This window comes from Carassius carassius, chromosome 27 (assembly GCF_963082965.1).
Source record: "Carassius carassius chromosome 27, fCarCar2.1, whole genome shotgun sequence".
NCBI lineage: Eukaryota > Metazoa > Chordata > Actinopteri > Cypriniformes > Cyprinidae > Carassius > Carassius carassius.
This window is the reverse complement of record NC_081781.1, coordinates 9,729,681-9,747,987: the sequence shown is the minus strand read 5'-3', so window position 1 is coordinate 9,747,987 and position 18,307 is coordinate 9,729,681. Positions and strand designations below refer to the sequence as shown.

Genomic DNA, 18,307 nt, shown 5'->3' with positions numbered 1-18,307 from the left:
CAACAAATAAATAAAACACGGCTTTAATGTGCGCAGACAGCCACACACGATGAGGGAGACACTTCAGCCCGTGCGGGGATGTTGGCATGGCGTCTCCTTTGAGGAACTGCCAGCAGCTCTTGGATGTGACTGGCAGCGGATGGGGATGAGCTATACTCTAAGAGCATTTGTGTGGCTTGATTTGTCATGGTTCAATTTCTAATTAAAAGGCATGTTAGTGCCAGGACACTGGCAGGTGTGTGCTGCTTATGTGAGCATAATCTCTCCAAAGATGAGACATATTGCATTCAGGCAATAATGAGAAGAGATGAGGTGGAAGAACATATGTTTAAAATCATAAATAGAGAAGAGCTACAACAGACAAGGATTGATTTGTGCAAGCTGAGAATTGCTTTCACTTGTGCAAATGAGAATGTCTTTAACAGCATGTCATATGAAACCCATAGACTTATAAAACTGTACTTTTTCCAAAAAATACCATAACGGTCAAAAGTTTGGAATAATTCTTTAAATGTTTTTAGAGATATTTCTCATCACCATTTACTTGGTTTCATTTATTTGAACAAAGAAACAGTAATATTGTTGAATATTCTTACAATTTAAAATAACCATTTTCTGTTTTAACATTTTAATATATTCCTGTGATGGCAAAGCTTAATTTTCAGCTGCTCAAGAAATATTTATCACAGTGGAATACAGTTTTTGCTGCTAATATTGCTTAACCATTTAACATTGATAACCATTATTAATTATTGAGCACAACAAACCAACATATAAAAATTTGACACCAAAGACTGTAATCTCAACTTTGCCATGACAGAAGTAAATTACACTGACAATGGTTATACTGTATTATTAAATATATATTTAAAAACATTGTTATTTCAAACTTTTGACCGCTAGTGTATACAGACTGAAAGTTCCTTTCTGGCTCCAGCTTGTGGCTCTTTTTTTGCATGTAAGTGAATGAGAAAGACGCCCTCTAGTGCACGTTTGCTCCATTCTCATGGTGTTCAAGTACAAAGGGAAACAAATGATATTTCAGAAAATAAAAACTTATCTTTAATTGTGTGCAGGTTGTTTAGAAAGCCTCTGTCAGACGAGGCAGGACTTTCCACTGATGTATTCATTCAGACGAGCAGACAGGAGGATCATTTCAGTGATGAAATCCCATTTCAAAAGACAAAATATCAGCACAGTTGACATGATATAGGGAACCAGCACAACCGTGAGAGATCTACTACAGCAAAGATCTTTTTAATGGTCCCAAATATACCGAACAACTAAGAGTACACTCATGTAAAAGAAAAGAAAATGAAGATATGACAAAAATCGATCACATCTAGAGTTCCACTCAATCTTTAATCAAGACGGGCTTACAAATTTTCCAAAAAAATCTGCAGTTTTGAAGGGCAAAAAAAGGGTAAAACTATCTCCCCCCACTGAGGTTTTAAAAACCTGTTCAAGTGCGGCTGAAAACGTCCTGAACATTTAAAGGCAGGTCTCTTATGTCATTTTAAAAAATGAGAGAGGAGAACAACAGAATAAGAAAAAGGAGGGAACTGCTGGCTTTGAAAGAGGAAGAACTTCCGCTGAGCCACGAGAACAACGGTGACATCTTAAACAATGACGACCCAGACTTCTTTGCTCCGTAGTGTCCCGTCTGGCCCTAGAAACTCGAAAATAAAAGAAAGAAGCAAAAACAACAGCAACAGAAAAAAAGGGTTGAGAGAAAGAAATGGAGATGGAGTCAGCAAAGGTGAGTGGTGGTTGTGGACTGGCTGGCCCAGTTCGGGTCATGTGAGGTCCTTCCCTGAGAGGGGGGGGGGGGCAGTGTGTCCTGGTCCAAGCCTGGGACGCTCTGTGGGTTTAACAGTTTGAGTGTCTGCGAGTGACTGACTGACTGACTGTGTGTGTGGTCTTTTTTTACCCCCCAGTACTTTTAGCTGTCAAAATTCATGTCTTATTAAATCCTTTTTTATTATTCTTTGTCCAGACCAGTTTCATCTCATCTTCGATCTCTCCATCCATTTCATGAGTCTCTCTCTTTCTTGCAGATTGGCACTTGGACAAACTCCACGTGGAGACATTCACCTTTTCGCTCTGTGACCGTTTCTTCTCCATCTCTTGCTCTCCCTTTCTTCGTTCCTCACATGGCACCCCTTGGACTCCTGCGGGGGGCTGCATTCATTCATTTATCCATTCATTTGTGTATTCATTCACTTTGTTTCAGTTTTGAGTTCTAGGCTGAGCGCTGCAATAGTCTCTGGATGAAGCTCCCTTTGAGTATGACTGTGCTGATTGACTAGGGAGTGCCTTAGGAGCTCAGCTTGGACTTCTTGGACAGCGGAGGACTTTCTTCTTTACTGTCTGCGTCTTCCTCATCCTCGTCCTCTTCGTCGTCGTCGTCGGGGTAGTCCACCAACCCCACCAGTCCTCCCTGGAATAGGAGCGAGATGCCAATAAAAATAAGTAACCGGTAAGAAAGAAGCGTTTCAAAACATTGTTGGATCTGTTGGAATCGGTGTAATTACCTTAGTGGTTACAGCTGTTATAGGGGGGGAGCTCCGGGCTCCTGTCCCAGGTGAACTTGGAGAACCAGGTGATCCGGGGTGGAGGGATGCGGCTGGGGGAGAGGACAGACTGGCCTTTGGGGAGCTGGAGAAGGAGAGTTTAAAACTGGGGCTCTGTCGTCCTGATAGGCTCGCCTTCCCTGTCGGCACCTCCTTCTCTTCAGAGTCTTTCACTTGGGAACGAAAATAAACAATCAAAGCTCAACAAGCAATGTCAATGGCATTTTGCAATCAAAGAGGGGATCATAGTAGTTGGTCATCAACATTATGCCGCCTGTATGTAGCAGTAACGTACGTTTTTTCCTCTCCATGAACTTGCTGATAGGATCCATCAGGTCCTCGTCACTCTTCATCTTATCTGAGGGCGGCACTATAGCTTCACCATCCTCCAAGTCTTCCTCGTCTGTGTTAAACCACATCTCCTCTTCATCTTCCAGCGTCCGTGCATCCCTGCGAAAACGGTGATTTCTCAGAATCGACCGCATACTGGAGACAAGCATGTGGACACAAAAGATACAATCTTTAAATGGTACTTCCACATAAAAATATCTATTACATGCACAAGAAATTCCAATCCACAAAAAGGAATTGTAATGGTCAATTGTTAGGGGTGGAAAAAGTTGACAAAGATGCAAACCCCTCTGTGGGAGCATTTTTTAAATACTATCAAAATGTTGCTTTACAGTTGAATTTAGGATGAGGATATAGGGAGAAAAATAAAATTCACCCCATACCGTTTTTTTTTTTCTCTCCCCCCCTCTCTCCACTTCAGCTGTCTCAGGCCAAGAATAATTTAAGAATAATTTAATTATTCTTAATAATATAAACAAAAAACAATAAATATCAATATAGTAATACTACTGCAATGTGAAAGGAGAAAAATATATATTTTATAATCAATATAAAATATTTTATTAAATTATAAAAGAAAATCAAAAAGGAAATATAATACTATAAAAATACTGTTGTACTGTAAAATACAATATAAAAGGAAATATAATACTATAAAAATACTATTGTACTGTAAAATACAGTATACATTTTTTAGATTGCCATACCAGCATCTATGGCTATTTTCATGTCAAGATCAATGTACTTTACAAGAAACAGGTAGTAACATTCAGTAGTACTGAAAAACAATTAACCAACTTACATCATTAAACAAATATTCGATATTTTACTGCATTATTTGATAAAAAAAAAAAAAAAAAAAAAAGATTCCTAGCGAAACATTTTTTAAATATCCAGTAGAGAATGAGTAAAAACATTAACCAGTATAATAATTATTTTATTTTACAGCACTGCATTAAAATACTAATATTATTGTTGTCAAACATTAAAAGGATATATTTCACCAAAAAATTTAAATTAGATGTTTATCTGCTTAACCCAGGGCATCCAAGATGTAGGTGACTGTTTCTTCAGTAGAACACAAAGATTTTTAACTCAAACCGTTGCAGTCAGTCAGTCATATAACGGAAGTGAAAGGGAATCAATGCTTTGATGATCAAAAAAAGAAAAAAAAATTAAACCCTGCAGTTTGTGACGATCATGACGTTTTTTTAATATCAAAGCCCTGGTGCCCATTCACTTCCATTCCGTTTGAATTAAAAATCTGTTCTACTGAAGAAACAGTCACCTACAGGTGCATCTCAAATTAGAATGTCATGGAAAAGTTCATTTATTTCAGTAATTCAACTTAAATTGTGAAACTTGTGTATTAAATAAATTTCAATGAACGGACTGAAGTAGTTTACGTCTTTGATTCTTTTAATTGTGATGATTTTGGCTCACATTTACCAAAAACCTAATTTTCTTCGACAAATTAGAATATTTCATAAAACCATTTAAAAACATTTTTTGTGAATTGTTGGCCTTCTGGAAAGTATGTTCATTTACTGTACATGTACTCATTACTTGGTAGGGGCTCCTTTTGTTTTAATTACTGCCTCAATTCAGCGTGGCATTGAGGTGATCAGTTTGTGGCACTGCTGAGGTGGTATGGAAGCCCAGGTTTCTTTGACAGTGGCCTTCAGCTCATCTGCATTTTTTTGGTTTCTTGTTTCTCATTTTCCTCTTGACAATAGCCCATAGATACTCTCTGGGGTTCAGGTCTGGTGAGTTTGCTGGCCAGTCAAGAGCCCCTTTCACACTGCCATTCCGGCAAATACACGGGTAAAGTGTTCCGGCAATTGTTCCTGGGTCGCTAGATTTTGCACTTTCACACTGCCAGTGATTACCCGGGATAGGTGCGTGCTTTCACACACAACCAGTAAAGATCCCGTAACAACACGTGACATCAGGGCGTGACGTTTAATGTACGAGTCGAAAACGTTAGGCACGTTATACTTTCACTTAAGCAAGCAAACGATCAGCGCGGAAAGTGAGGAACTAACTGATCTCTGCTTCATTATAGTTTGCACATTTTTTTCCGCGAACGTTGATCTTCCTTCAAAACAGCCAGTAAGAGTTGCGCGATAACGCGCATCATCACTTCGACGCGGCATTAGATCTGGCTTTTGTTCCCGCAGCGCTCGTCCCGGGTTGAACCCGGCAATGTTACTATGTTCCCGACCCAGGTTCAATGCCGGAATCAATCCCGGGACGTGTTTGCTTTCACACAGAAGGCGATCCGGCAATGTTCCGGCAATATGCCGGGTCCGACGTGCAGTGTGAAAGGGGCTAAGCACACAAACACCATGGTCAACATAACACTGGACTTCAAGCAACTTGGGCTATGAGCTTCTCCACCCTTCCTCCAGACTCTAGGACCTTGGTTTCCAAATGAAATACATAACTTGCTCTCAGTTCTTGCTGAAGAGAGGACTTTGGACCACTGGGCAACAGTCCAGTTCTTCTTCTCCTTAGACCAGGTAAGACGTAGTCTGTGGTTCAGCAGTGTCTTAACAAGAATACAACAACTGTAGCCAAATTCCTTGACACGTCTGTATGCCTTGTCCCCAGCCTCAGTCCATTCCTTGTGAAGTTCACACAAATTCTTGAATCGATTTAGCTTGACAACCCTCATAAGTCTGTTTCTCTCGGTTGGTTATGAATCTTTTTCTTCCACACTTTTTCCTTCCACTCAACTTTGTTTACATGCTTGGACACAGCACTCTGTGAACAGCCAGCTTCTTTGGCAATGAATGTTTGTCAATGATTGTCTTCTGGACAACTGTCAGATCAGCAGTCTTCCCCATGATTGTGTAGCCCAGTGAACCAAACTGAGAGACCATTTTGAAGGCTCAGGAAACCTTTGCAGGTGTTTTGACTTGATTTGTTGATTGGCATGTTACCATATTCTAATTTGTTGAGATGGGGTTTTTTTTTTTTTTTTTTTTTTTAAATGGGAGGCAAAATCACCACAATTAAAAGAACCAAAGACTTGAACTACTTCAGTCTGTGTGCACTGAATTTAATACAAAAGTTTCACAATTTTAGTTGAATTACGGAAATGAACTTTTCCACGATTGTAATTTATTGAGATGCACCTGTACATCTTGGAGGCCCTTGGGGTGAGCAGATAAACATCAAATTCTCATTTTTGGGTGAACTATCCCTTTAAACCACAGAGCTTTAATTTAGCTAAAAACACAGGAGAATTTAAATCATATAATTTATAAACAGTTACAAATTTGGTAACTGCAGGAAAATAATCCTCCTACTACATGAGGATCCATATAACAATAATGGTCTGAAGTGACCACTGACCTGTCAAGTTTAGGGTTGTCCTGCCTTTCTCTCTGCTGTTCATATCGAAGCTTAAGACCCTTAAATGTCTGAACATAGTCTACATCCTCCAGGGCCTTCCAGTAGTTCTCTATGATATGAGCCGTCAGCGACTTCACATCCTCCTACACACAGAACACAGCAATTACACACAAAATAAACAATGTGCATTCTAGAGCTGCAACTAACGATTATTTTTTCTGTCGACTAATCTAACGATTATTTTTTTCGATTAGTCGACTACTGTAACGATTATTTTTATTAAAATAAATTATTAATCTAGTGTTCTTTTTTTGATTTGCTAATGAATCCTTTGGATAACTTTACAAAGAAATATAAGCACAACTTATAAGATCATATTTAATCCTTTATTCATTTTTTTTTTCCAAAAAATACTTAAATGTGGTTGAAGTTTTTACAGTATACAAAAATAAAGAAGCAAAGAAAATTATTTTACTATGGGAAATATGAGTTAACAATAGGGTTTATAATTAAACCACAGTAGCCACAAATTTACAGTTGTCTGAGATGTCATGAAATGTTATTTTGCATCACAAACCATAAAATGTAGTCAGGGTTCTGCTATGGTTTATTTTCAAAATGGTTAAACACCGGTCACAAGTTGACACGATCACATTTACTTGATTCAGCAGCTGCACGATGTGCCGCCAAGAGTCCTGTCTTGAATCCAGCTTCGGTATAGATCGGTAGCTCGTGACTGTTGTCTCGCGGTGTGCCGTCTTTTAACGCTTGTTCGAAACCCGCGCCAACAGAGACTTTTATTTTTTTTTTGTTTATCTTACTTACTTCAGCCGCTACGGGTGATCATACCAATAACTTGTAATCCTTACAAGAATATCAGAATCATGCAATGAGCAAGTCTGCGTTTATAAGACACTTAATAATAATCACATCAGTTTGTGCTTTTAGAATTGCTGAATCTGCTGCGATCATTCCATCACATCCTCAGCGGAGACCTGAACCAGGAAGTTGGTCACCAGATAACACGGTAACCAGTTAAACCGTAACAACGGAGAGCGCCAGTATGTTTTCCTATTTTTTTTGTGATAGAACGCAACTTTCTCCATTCCCAGGAGCAGAAGCCGCCATTACGCGAGATGTAAACAGTGTGACGCGTCGACGCATTTCACACATGTCGACGTATTTTTGTAGTCGACGAAATCGATGACGTCAACGCGTCGCTGCAGCACTAGTGCATTCAAAAACATTTCGAGATTTGATGATTAGACAAATGTACTCACCACTCTGACATACTCAAACATCTCTATAATGGCTGAGTTGATGAGGTTGTATCTGGATCCATTGTTGAGGAAAGCTTTGACCACTGGCTCAAACAGGAAGTTCCTCATTATGTATCTGTTATAAAACTCGTCCTTCAGCCCAATGATTTTTCTCATGAAACGCAAAGCACCTGGACAAGTGAAATGAGTGAGAAAGGTACAGAGAGATTTAACAGCCAAGCTATAATAGATGTCTGTCAGCAGGGTAATACTGCATGCTTGGTTTTTATCCAAAATAAATTAGTGCCTGTTAATAATGCTTCTGGCCTTGAACGCAGAATTCTTTGGCATGTGTTGAAATGACGGTGTAACAGTAATCATTATCAGAGCAATTCATAGCAGAAATGGATCAGCATCACAGAGTGTTCGTGTTATTGATTATGCGGTTTGAAGGCTTTGATGGTGGAAAGTAATTACTCCATGTCTGCCATTTGTCCAGCTCTACTTCTCTAAAAGTCTAGAGTTCTAAGTCTTTCCACATTTTTCCATACTTACAGTATCAAAAATACAACTAAGTTAATCTAATCAGTGTTGTAATAAATAAAAGGTATTCATTTTTTTTAGCTAAAAAAAAAGTAAATGAAATCTTTTACAATTATTCAATTTGATTAAAATCTAAAACATCTAATATTCTAAACAACAACAAATATGTGGGGCATCTAATTAAAACAGACTTAAGCGGATCTACTGAAATTACTTACTGAAAAGCAAAAAAAATTAAATTAAATTAAAAATAAAGACAATAGTAAAAAAAAAAAAAGATTTAAAAATATTTTTTTGTTTTTATATTTTATTTATAATATTTTTCTTAAAATACAAAATACAATTTAAAACTAAAATTACTAAAACAGTACATAAACAGTATATAAATAATACTAAAATAATTTGATCTAAGCACAAAGGATAAGACTGGTAATATAAGAATGGGATTTATCAATTTATACTGAAAAACATTTGATGAAATAATGAGATATTGTATGCAAAATTTCTATTATATATATATATATATATATATATATATATATATATATATATATATATATATATATAATCAAATTAAACATTTACATTAATTTAAAACTTTTTACATTGTTGGTGGTTAGAGCAAGTGAAATGTTAGCAGGACACTTAGAAATCTGAGCTACTGGCCAAACCGGACAAGCATTAAAAAAACAAAAACACTTTCATTCTGTTAGCAATTAAAAACAAATGACCCCATTGACTTTCTTAATGTCCCTGATTTTCTTTTTCAAGATAAAGCATTGCATAAAAACATCAAAATGCTTCAGGGGGAAAAAAAGTCCTCTTTGCCACTAATAGAAAGAATTTTGATCAGTAATATTATTGTCTCTTTTCCACATTACAATAAAATCTGGATAGACATAAACAAAAATCCCACCCTACAATATTTTCTGCTGAATATTCAGTTTCACATGTGGTTTATGTCTCATGTGTTTGCGTGCATATACTCACATAAGGCTAAGAAAGCGTGTTGAGATGCAGTGAGCACCAGTACTCTGCGGAGGATGTCTTTGTTGATGATGTAGTTCTTTATGTGATACGTGTGATGCTCCACGCAGAAAGTGAGCAGCTCTACGATCAAAGCCAGCAGCTGACATGTCTGGAAATCATCTGACAAGACAAACACACACACACAGTGAGAAGTCTGTAGAGGTCAGGTCTTTAAATATGTATGCAAAATGTCAATTGAGAAATGAATCCAAAAGGCTGCCTACACATTCAGTCTGCATGCATCCTACAAGCTTGTAAAAAATCTATTACCTTTGCTGGGTTTTTCTTCTGTGGTGTTGGCAAGAAGTGGAGCAGAGAGCACATGCATGCAATGCTTATAGAAGAAACTCAAGAACTCTGTCTTCTCGGTTTTCTGAAAAGAATCAACCAAAAGGGGCATGTTTCGCTACATACAGACAAATAACAGTAAAAAGGAGGTACTATGCACCAAATATATAGTGATATTAAAACATGTCTCACATTAGCAGTTGCCAGCATGTTCTCTGGGTCCACTAGTGTCCTGAGCAACCCCATTAGCTGTACAGCTCCACCCAACTCTGGATCCGTGTCACAGATCATATGCTCAATAATCAGATTTATCAACAGAATGTCCTGTAAAATATAGACAAGTAGTGAGAAAAACAGGTAGCTGAAAGACTCACAAGAGTCAGCAGGTATGTGGCATATGACTTACATCGTCATTCTGCTGAGACTCCTGCATAACAAACTCTCGCACCATTGAGGGGTTGTACTCCACCAGGTAAGAAAAGATATCAGTGGCTGCTCCACGCACCTGAACATCATCCATGCCCTTTAACACAATGCACCCGTGTTCATAAATAAAGCAAGAGCAAGCTAAATTTAGTCTTCATTGAGAGCAAAGTTGAAGTTAGAGACTGGTTAGAAGTTAGAAACCTGACAGTAAATCTGTTCTTTGGAATAGCAAGTAAATCTTACAAGAATAACTTCCAGCGCTGGCAGGATACCCATGTTGGACAGCGTTTTGAAGAATGCATCTCTGTTCTGTGGTTGTAACGTTTGTGAGAATGCACAGAACTCCTTCAGGAAATTTACCTGAATGTGACAAACAATATCAATTTGTCTGTATCCATTATTTTGAGTAGGAGGTTAACACATCCATTAGTAATCTGCTTCATACCAGCTCGTGCCGTTTGTCGTCATCTGTGGCTTCATCAGTTAGCTGTGCAAAGAGCTCAGTCAAAAACTTCTCATCGTCCTGAAAATAAAAGCATAAGAAATATCAGTTCTGGTCATATATATATACACACACATACACACACACACAAGTAGTTTATAAATGCTTTAAAGCCAATAACAATAGAAAATGTACATTTGGATACAATTATACAATAGAAGTTAAATATTAAAATATATTTTAAGCCAGTATTCTCATTTATTTTCTCATAAATTAAACTATTCACACAGCATAATACATCCATGCAGCACACTTTGTGAACTGCAACCATAAATAATTCTGTTTAGCCAGATTCATCACAATAAACCTGGTTCTTGATAAATGTTAATTTATAGGTGCCCATATACATTATCCTGATGTCATTCGAGCACACCATAAAGCTGTAGATCACAGAGTGGCTTAAAACAGTTCTGCAACATCAACTGAGGGTGACATATTTGATAAATGCACATTGACACCGAGGTTAGACACGTGACTGATACTGTATTTTACTGCATCAATTGTCATGACCTCAAAAAAAGGGGAACAAGTCAAGTGAATCAAAACATGGTTTGCGATTACGCTGCCATGGGAAAGTTCTTCTAATTGCTCAGACAATCATCACAAAAAGCTTTTACTATCTATGGTTGGTTTATTCAACATCTATGAGATTACATCCAGGTGTTAATGGGATATGGTAATATTAAAACAATATTGTTCCATAACAAGCACATTCATCTGCAAAGATGGACAAACAACCATACTGAACTGAAGCTTTCTGGAGGTTGGAGAAAAGAATCATCCAGCACGCCAGCCAAGCGTTTGTGTCATCACATGATATGGCTCTAAAGTCCATGATGGTGCTGTTTCCATGGCAACAAGCCCCCTCCCCTACCTCCAATCCCAGTATAAAACAATTCCACTGTTAGGTTTAGGTGAGAAGCACGTTTCAAACCATTTCCATGAACAACTGTTTAATAGTCACAACTGAAGTAATATCTAACTTGATGAAAAGGTCATTAAAAATACTCTGACTTGTCAATGCATCATAAATACTCTACAATTACTCCCACTTGAAACTCGTCATTGAGCCAAATACCATTGCCGATTTTCTACTAAATAATTAAATGTACATAGTGCAAGCAGTTAGCACTGTTATCTTTAAATCTGTTATCTAGATCTGCAGACCTTTATTTTTAGTGTGGAAAACATATGACCTTTAAAACTAAAAACCAAAGTACAGCCCACCATGTGCATTCCATCAAGAGCAACGAGATGGTCTCAGGTAAATCAAACGGGGAAATATTAGTAGCCGCATCAAACATGTATTCACTGCATTCTCTGCAAACAGGGTTTTCTGCTGATGATGCAATGAATTTGAGAGGGACAATGCTGCTGTAGAAAAAGCCACAATGACACCCAGCAAGCCTGACTGTGTATGTTACCTGTGAGATATGATGTTAGAAGGCTTTGTGAAAAGTTAATCTACAGCTTCCTTCAACTAGTTGAAATGCCCGAACAGCATTTCAACTCAACCGCCAATGTGCAAAGTTCACAGCTGGTCACAAATACATGGTTGAGTATGAAAACCCACCTGCAGCATGCCAACAATCTCCACTTTGTTGAAGAAGATGAAGGAGTGCAGGGTGGAGAGCATGTTTTCTTCAAAGACAGAGGGGGTGGGGAGCACCATGTCCTGAATATACTGCACCCGGTACGTCTGGTGAATCTTCTGCCGCAGCTCCGGGTCTGAAATGGGAATGACCTCTTTAAACCGTGCCGTGGTGGTGAGGAACTCTCGATGCCGCCGTGGTTGGGGTAGCGAAGGATCGAACTCCAGACATCCGATCACATCCATGATGCATTCTTCAGAGAACATGACTTCGAAGAGGGCCGTGCGGTTGAGGAGAAAAATGCCTTTGATGATGTCGTAGAGGTGATGCAGGCCTTCTCGGTTCTCCAAGTCCTCGCACACTCGGAACAGCTCCAGCAGTTTGCGGATATAGCCCTCATTCTCCAGCGCCAGGGCCAGTTTTTCCCGCCGTAACGGAGAAGGTAAGGATGACGCCACTAGCTCGGCCACTTCCTCCAGTCGTGAGAGCTCGCATGGTGGAAGTTCGAGACCAGGAGAGGACATGTCATCAAAGCGCTCCTCTTCAGACTCATCTATCAGCTCCTGGGTGATGTCTACAGAGGGATCCTTTCCCTGGACCTGTAGACACAAAAATAAAGGTTTTCAGAGTAAAGCAGAACATACCTACAGAAAATATTATAATTGTATATTACAGACATAATCACCTGACATATCTTCTCCCAGATCTCATCGCAACCAGCCTTTTCCTGGAAGCTGAGGGCCAGGTCATAGTTTTCAGCCTCGGACCATACTATTAATGTGTCCTTCAAAGACAAAACACAAATAACATGAACAAATACCAAAAGAGCAAGTGATACACAAGCACTAATATTCAGGGATCTACAGTTTAATGCAAAAGACCACAGGCAAAAAGCTTTTGTTCATGCACAGGTCAATTTTACAACTGTAGACTTTTGCTTCTATAACATCTTTAGCAGAAAAAAAAACATCCAAAATACCAGTGTTTATGATATTACACCTTATCTTTTTGAGTCTGTAGATTTCAATTACAATACATATCTTTTAAAATGAACATTTACTGAACTGCAACTTAGGTTTACTTTTAAACCCATAGATCATTTTATAGAGAAACCATGTTAAAATGAAAGTATGAAATGTGATGCATCAGGCTTTTGTACATTTATTAATACATCTCTCAATATTCATTGTATTGTATTATGTCTTGCACCCCATAAACACAAATATAGAACTCTGATCATAAATCTAAGCATTTAAATATCATCTGACATGTGATTAGAAGATATAGAGTGAAAACTGATATGCATTTATGCAGGTAGTCTGCAACTGTTATAAAAATCTCACTGATATAGATTACAAACTATCGGACCTCCATCTACTTTTTTCCATATAAATATTATTGTATAAATAACATCTACAGCTAATTCAGTTCAGTTTTTCTCCTGCCCCAGTTTGGGCCTCCGAATAAAATGAGCCACAGATGCTTGATGTATCCAAAAAATCCAAGCTTAAATTTTTGTAACACCTTGTCTAAAAGTTCTAACTATTACCGTTCTATTTTAAAATGTTTTCATATAGCAGGCTTTACAGGGCTATTGTACTGTGATTAATTAACTTTGGAATCTTGATGATATTTATAATTTCATATTTTCCCAATTCACCCCGATGTCTTGCATCTTACAAGATATATATGTACTTGCCCTTTAACCTAGATATTAAGTAGCACATAATTACGAATTATGTTCACAAAAACAGTAATGAGCTCTGTCAACAATATGATGTCACAACATTTCAAACGCACCTGCTGCTTCTGATAGGCGGTGTTAGGGTTGATTTTGGACTCCAGCAGCAGTGACCCTGTTTCAAAAAACCGGCACATCTTACTTGAAGTCAACTAAAAGTGGCCCTGTACATCGTCTTTGTAGTGTTTGCAAACCTACCATCACTTTCGGCGCGCACAAAGAGAGACATGCCTTTCAGCCTCTCCACGTAGGCGGATGACACATGTCCCGTCCCCCGATCATCCCACTGGCGGTCCTCATTCAGAGTGTACACTTTTACTCGTCTACGAGTGTCAGTCATCCTTGCAAGTAACTCTCAAGCAGGCTTTTGCCCTTGATATAATAAATCTAAACGTCCTCGTCGACTTGTAAGGTGCTACAGAATCTGCTATCAACTTGAAGCTGAAATGTATAGTATTCACTGGCAAGATGTCGCGAAGATGATGCAGTATGTTGTTGTGGGGTCTATCACAGTAAAGTTATGCAGTCCAGAAGAATTATTCTGACCAGTTTAGCGATGGTCAGGTAGCTAGCTGTTGTGTGCAGCAGAGACTCTCCACAACATACTCAATATTTTCAACTTTTTATAAACGGAACGACGAAAGCCAGAGCACGGACGCAGAATGTTTATTTTCCTCCGTGCTCCTTTACTTTAAACAAGCTAGGCTATGCCAATGCTGCGACTAATTCAGTCAAAAGGGGTTAGCGTAGCTAGCGCCTCTGCTAGCAGGCTATCTCCTCGCGCGAATCATTTTAACCCAGAAATGTTCGAAACGCAAGCGAATGAACTCCAAAGACGCACGGAAAACGCTATTTAATCATTATACTTGCGAGCGGTCGGCGAAAAGGCGGGAAGGCTCTTGTATAAAGGGGCGCATTCATAATAAGCTAAGCTATATTTTCTCCAAGTATTCCGCCATATTCTGGCTAAGGGCCGCGGATGGACCAGCCAGTCTCTTATACAGAGATAAACACTCCCTGATGTATCTAACCGAATAGACTCACTCGTTTCACTTTCCGGGAGGGCGAATGGCCAGCGCGACCGTCGAGCACCATGAAATAGCAGCGTCTTGACGAAAAGTAATTATTAGCCCCACTGTAAAGATTCGGCCATCTTGGGTCCCCTCAGAAAGCCGCTACGGGGTTTCCTGTGCTGCAGGCGCAGGGCCGACACAGTTTAAAGACACAGTGCGCCAAAATGACCAGCGCAGACACACTGGTGTTTCATAACACCAGATACTCAGTGCTGGTGAAAAAGAAAGGGCCATGGAGAGGAATGAGGATGAAAATAAGCGCGAAAACGCACAGCTCCTTGAACTAATTACTGCTAGAGCCCGCGTAAGACAATAAACCTCACTGCTTTTGCCATTCAGTTGAAAGAAACGGAGCTAACGTTAGATGTGTTGTGCAGTTGTGCTGCTGTTTTAGTTTCTGTAAACAAAGTAGAGTACACTAGTTTCATTAATTACAGTCATTATAAGTAACTGGGCAAACTAGCCCAAACAATCCTATTCTGCTGCTGGTCAACCAGTCCAGTCTTAGCTTTGGAATAGGGTTAACCAAGTAAACAGTTATTATAATATCATAGCCAGTGTGGTCAACCAGACATGGTTGCACCACCAGCTCAAATATTATGAAACTGTAAAATTGATTTACTAACTACATTTTAGGGTTGCTCGTCCATGCAAAACTCGCCACCACAAATGCTAAGGTGTTGGTGTCTCCAGAGCTTTGTTATATGGTTTCTAGTGTGTTGTGGATTGTTATGCGGTGTGCAGGATGAAGTGATTTCCGAATTCAGCCTCTGTTAACAGAAATGTTAAAGTCAGCATGAAATGAACATTCACCTAATGTCTACTAAATTCACCCTAATGACCTTATTGTGAACTATTTATTTTTATAAATAGTTTCTATTTAAATGTTTGTTTATTAATTAATTTTAACCTAATGATTTTTAATCAAAATGTCATAATTTAACTACATTTCTTACAAATGATCTCAAGCTAAAACTGATGGATGGAACCAATTCGTCTTACATTTTTCCGATAATGTGTTTTACTCTTATGTACGTCACATTATGAAATAAAAGATCTGATGCTTCTTCTGTTATGTCATGAGTTTATGGTGCAAACAGATGGACCAACACAGTCATAGCAAATGATTACTATTTTAAGTTTTGAGTTGGTGATATCAAAAGTAATTTTTTCATACAATTTTCATAGAATTTTGAAGCGTCTATTTAAGTTTTTAAACGCAACCAAAAAAAATTTTCAATCCTAATATATTTTAAGGTGTAATTTATTACTGTGATGAAGCTGAATTTGTAACAGTCTTCAGTGTTACATCCTTCAGAAATCAATCTTACATATTGATTTGCTGCTCAAGAATTTTCTATGATCATTGTTGGGACACTTCTGCTTAATCATTATTTCTATACTCTTTTTTTCAGTATTCTTTGATTAATTAGATGGAAAGAACAGTATTTATCTGAAATAGAACTCTTTTGTAACACTTCAAATGTTTTCACTGTCCATTTAGATCAATATAATCCATCTGTGCTGAATACAAGCATTTCATTCTTTAAAAAAAATTCTTACTGACACCTAACTTTTGAACATTAATGTATGTTAAAAAAAAAGAAAAAAGAAAACATAATAGTACTGCCATCAAAACTTTGTGTGAGAAGATGTTTTATTATTTTCCAGTTGTGACTACTGGATACATACACAAAACAGACAGGGCCAACAAAATCTGTAATGGCACGGAGGACAAAAGTTGGGATATAAGATGACTCCGAACCATCTCCATAATCTGAAACGTGTGCATTTTTACTTCACTGAATTAAAGAACAATTAAACCACAATTTTTAAAAAACAACCGAAAAAAAACATCAATTGAGAGGGATTGAAAAAAATCCTGAACCCTTTCCCTCCCCCAATTCTACCCTTTAGACTGATAAATATCCAAGTCCCTAACGCCGGTTACAAAAATGCAAAATATTTTGAATCTATGCTTTGACTTACTGACTAAATAGACACGCATTCAACAAAATCTGAACTAAGCAGCATCACTTCACCACTTAGCTCATCTATGTTTGTTCTGTGATGTAGCGTAGTTCTGATAGATTTGGGGACTTGCATCAGAAATAATTCAACCATTTACACTCCTTATTTCCCCGCCTGCTGGGCTTGGCGCCTCAGCAGCACGTAGATCTTTTCTTTGATCCAGTCTTTGTTGTAGGGCTGGTAGGTTTGTGTGTCTGCCCTGTACCTGTTTAAATGACCAGAGAATAGGAAAATCACTACACTGTTAAAAAAATGTGTACCTTTGTACATGACTGATGAGATGCTGTGTTAATTTACTTACACAAGACAGCTGAGGTCAGCGAGATCATCGACAAAGTCAAATAACTGGCTTATGTCATATGTGATGGAGGGACTGTTGGGGTTCATTCTCTTCAGATGCTCTTCATACATCTTACATACTCCTTTTATTAGAGAGAAAAGAAAGAATGCAGCATTAGAATTTTTCATTACATCAATCTCGCCCTTTATGATCAAAATAACTATTCTACCTTCCATGCATTCGTTGACAGACTCATAGTCTGCATATGTTCTGCCTTCTGGTCTCTTGGTGGGCTGCACCAGCAGAATTGTGTGAGACTGAAAATCAGAAAGAAAAAAGCAAGTGTAAATACATATTACATTCATTTTGACTTGTTTACATATTTTATAGACGTAAAAGCTGGATTAAAAACACTGCACATATAACTACATAAACCAGATGTGACCCGATTATGTGTTAGTAACAGGGCTGTGAAAATAGAACATAAATAATTTCAAATGAATGTCATCTTAATCTGACATTTAATCCACTCGTCCTTGTTTGACATATGAACTAAGTAAATGTAATGATAACTCGAACGATCAAACAGAATCTCTGACATAAGACCATGGAAACAGCAGCTGTTGAACTCCAACCCTCCCCCAAAACAAAACAGCCCAGATGCTTCTTACAAATACGGTTACAACGACGGGTGAAATTAAACATACGTTTAAGTCATACTTTATATTAAGTACATAACTTTGTAGAAAGAAATCTAGAAATATTCCAGCAGCCTTCACAACTCGTTCATTTCGTGAATATTCGACGTTATATTTGATGTTTTGTCGCTACATTGATGCTAGCTGCGCGCGTTCAATCACTTGAATATTTCTTAAACGTGTCATTGGAGCCGACGAAACACGACTTTCTGACCAGGAAAACGTCTATAATATTCCCCAGAATACAAAATACAACAGTGAAATACTTACCATATCTGGTTCTGGTAACTAAAGGTTGCGCTGAAGTCTGTGGTAACCGCAGACGGCTAATCACGGAGAGAGCAGCTACAGAGAGAACAGAAATGTGCAACGAATATCCACTTCCGGTAGCGTCGATGACACGTTGTATTTTCAAAATTAAAGTCTTGTGACAAAATTGCGAAAATTGTGTACAGTTTTAAAGTGTATTTATTTATTTTAGTTTGACTAGAAATGTCACGGCACTGGTAAATAGCAACAAATAATAATGGTTAAATTCTTATATTTTGTTCCCTTAAAAAG

General features: G+C 38.1%; 2 protein-coding genes across 2 annotated transcripts; both read right to left on the bottom strand.

The window, feature by feature from the left end:
• Positions 1–1,343: 1,343 nt before the first annotated feature.
• Positions 1,344–14,917, bottom strand: smek1 (SMEK homolog 1, suppressor of mek1 (Dictyostelium)). The gene is made up of 15 exons (XM_059512580.1): positions 13,863–14,917; positions 13,724–13,779; positions 12,609–12,707; positions 11,905–12,522; positions 10,275–10,352; positions 10,073–10,189; positions 9,810–9,926; positions 9,596–9,727; positions 9,386–9,488; positions 9,077–9,235; positions 7,565–7,734; positions 6,285–6,427; positions 2,869–3,059; positions 2,535–2,746; positions 1,344–2,440 (listed from the first exon to the last, which is right to left on the bottom strand). The coding sequence occupies exons 1-15, from the start codon at positions 14,002–14,004 to the stop codon at positions 2,318–2,320; spliced, it is 2,460 nt and encodes an 819-aa protein (XP_059368563.1). The 5' UTR covers positions 14,005–14,917; the 3' UTR covers positions 1,344–2,317.
• Positions 14,918–16,376: 1,459 nt separating this feature from the next.
• On the bottom strand, positions 16,377–18,171 carry erh (ERH mRNA splicing and mitosis factor). The gene is made up of 4 exons (XM_059512579.1): positions 18,017–18,171; positions 17,278–17,365; positions 17,070–17,190; positions 16,377–16,973 (listed from the first exon to the last, which is right to left on the bottom strand). The coding sequence occupies exons 1-4, from the start codon at positions 18,017–18,019 to the stop codon at positions 16,871–16,873; spliced, it is 315 nt and encodes a 104-aa protein (XP_059368562.1). The 5' UTR covers positions 18,020–18,171; the 3' UTR covers positions 16,377–16,870.
• Between the last annotated feature and the right edge of the window lie 136 nt (positions 18,172–18,307).

What these genes read in the sequence shown, in the direction of transcription:
- smek1 (XM_059512580.1), bottom strand. Translation starts at nt 14,004, where the DNA reads ATGACTGACACTCGTAGACGAGTAAAAGTGTACACTCTGAATGAGGAC. An exon ending in ACACGCTTTCTTAGCCTTAT is followed by an intron (nt 7,735 to 9,076) that starts GTGAGTATATGC and finishes TCACTTGTCCAG; the next exon opens with GTGCTTTGCGTTTCATGAGA. An exon ending in GTTCATGGAGAGGAAAAAAC is followed by an intron (nt 2,747 to 2,868) that starts GTACGTTACTGC and finishes TTCGTTCCCAAG; the next exon opens with TGAAAGACTCTGAAGAGAAG.
- erh (XM_059512579.1), bottom strand. An exon ending in TGTCAACGAATGCATGGAAG is followed by an intron (nt 17,191 to 17,277) that starts GTAGAATAGTTA and finishes CTCTAATAAAAG; the next exon opens with GAGTATGTAAGATGTATGAA. An exon ending in GCTGACCTCAGCTGTCTTGT is followed by an intron (nt 16,974 to 17,069) that starts GTAAGTAAATTA and finishes TCATTTAAACAG; the next exon opens with GTACAGGGCAGACACACAAA.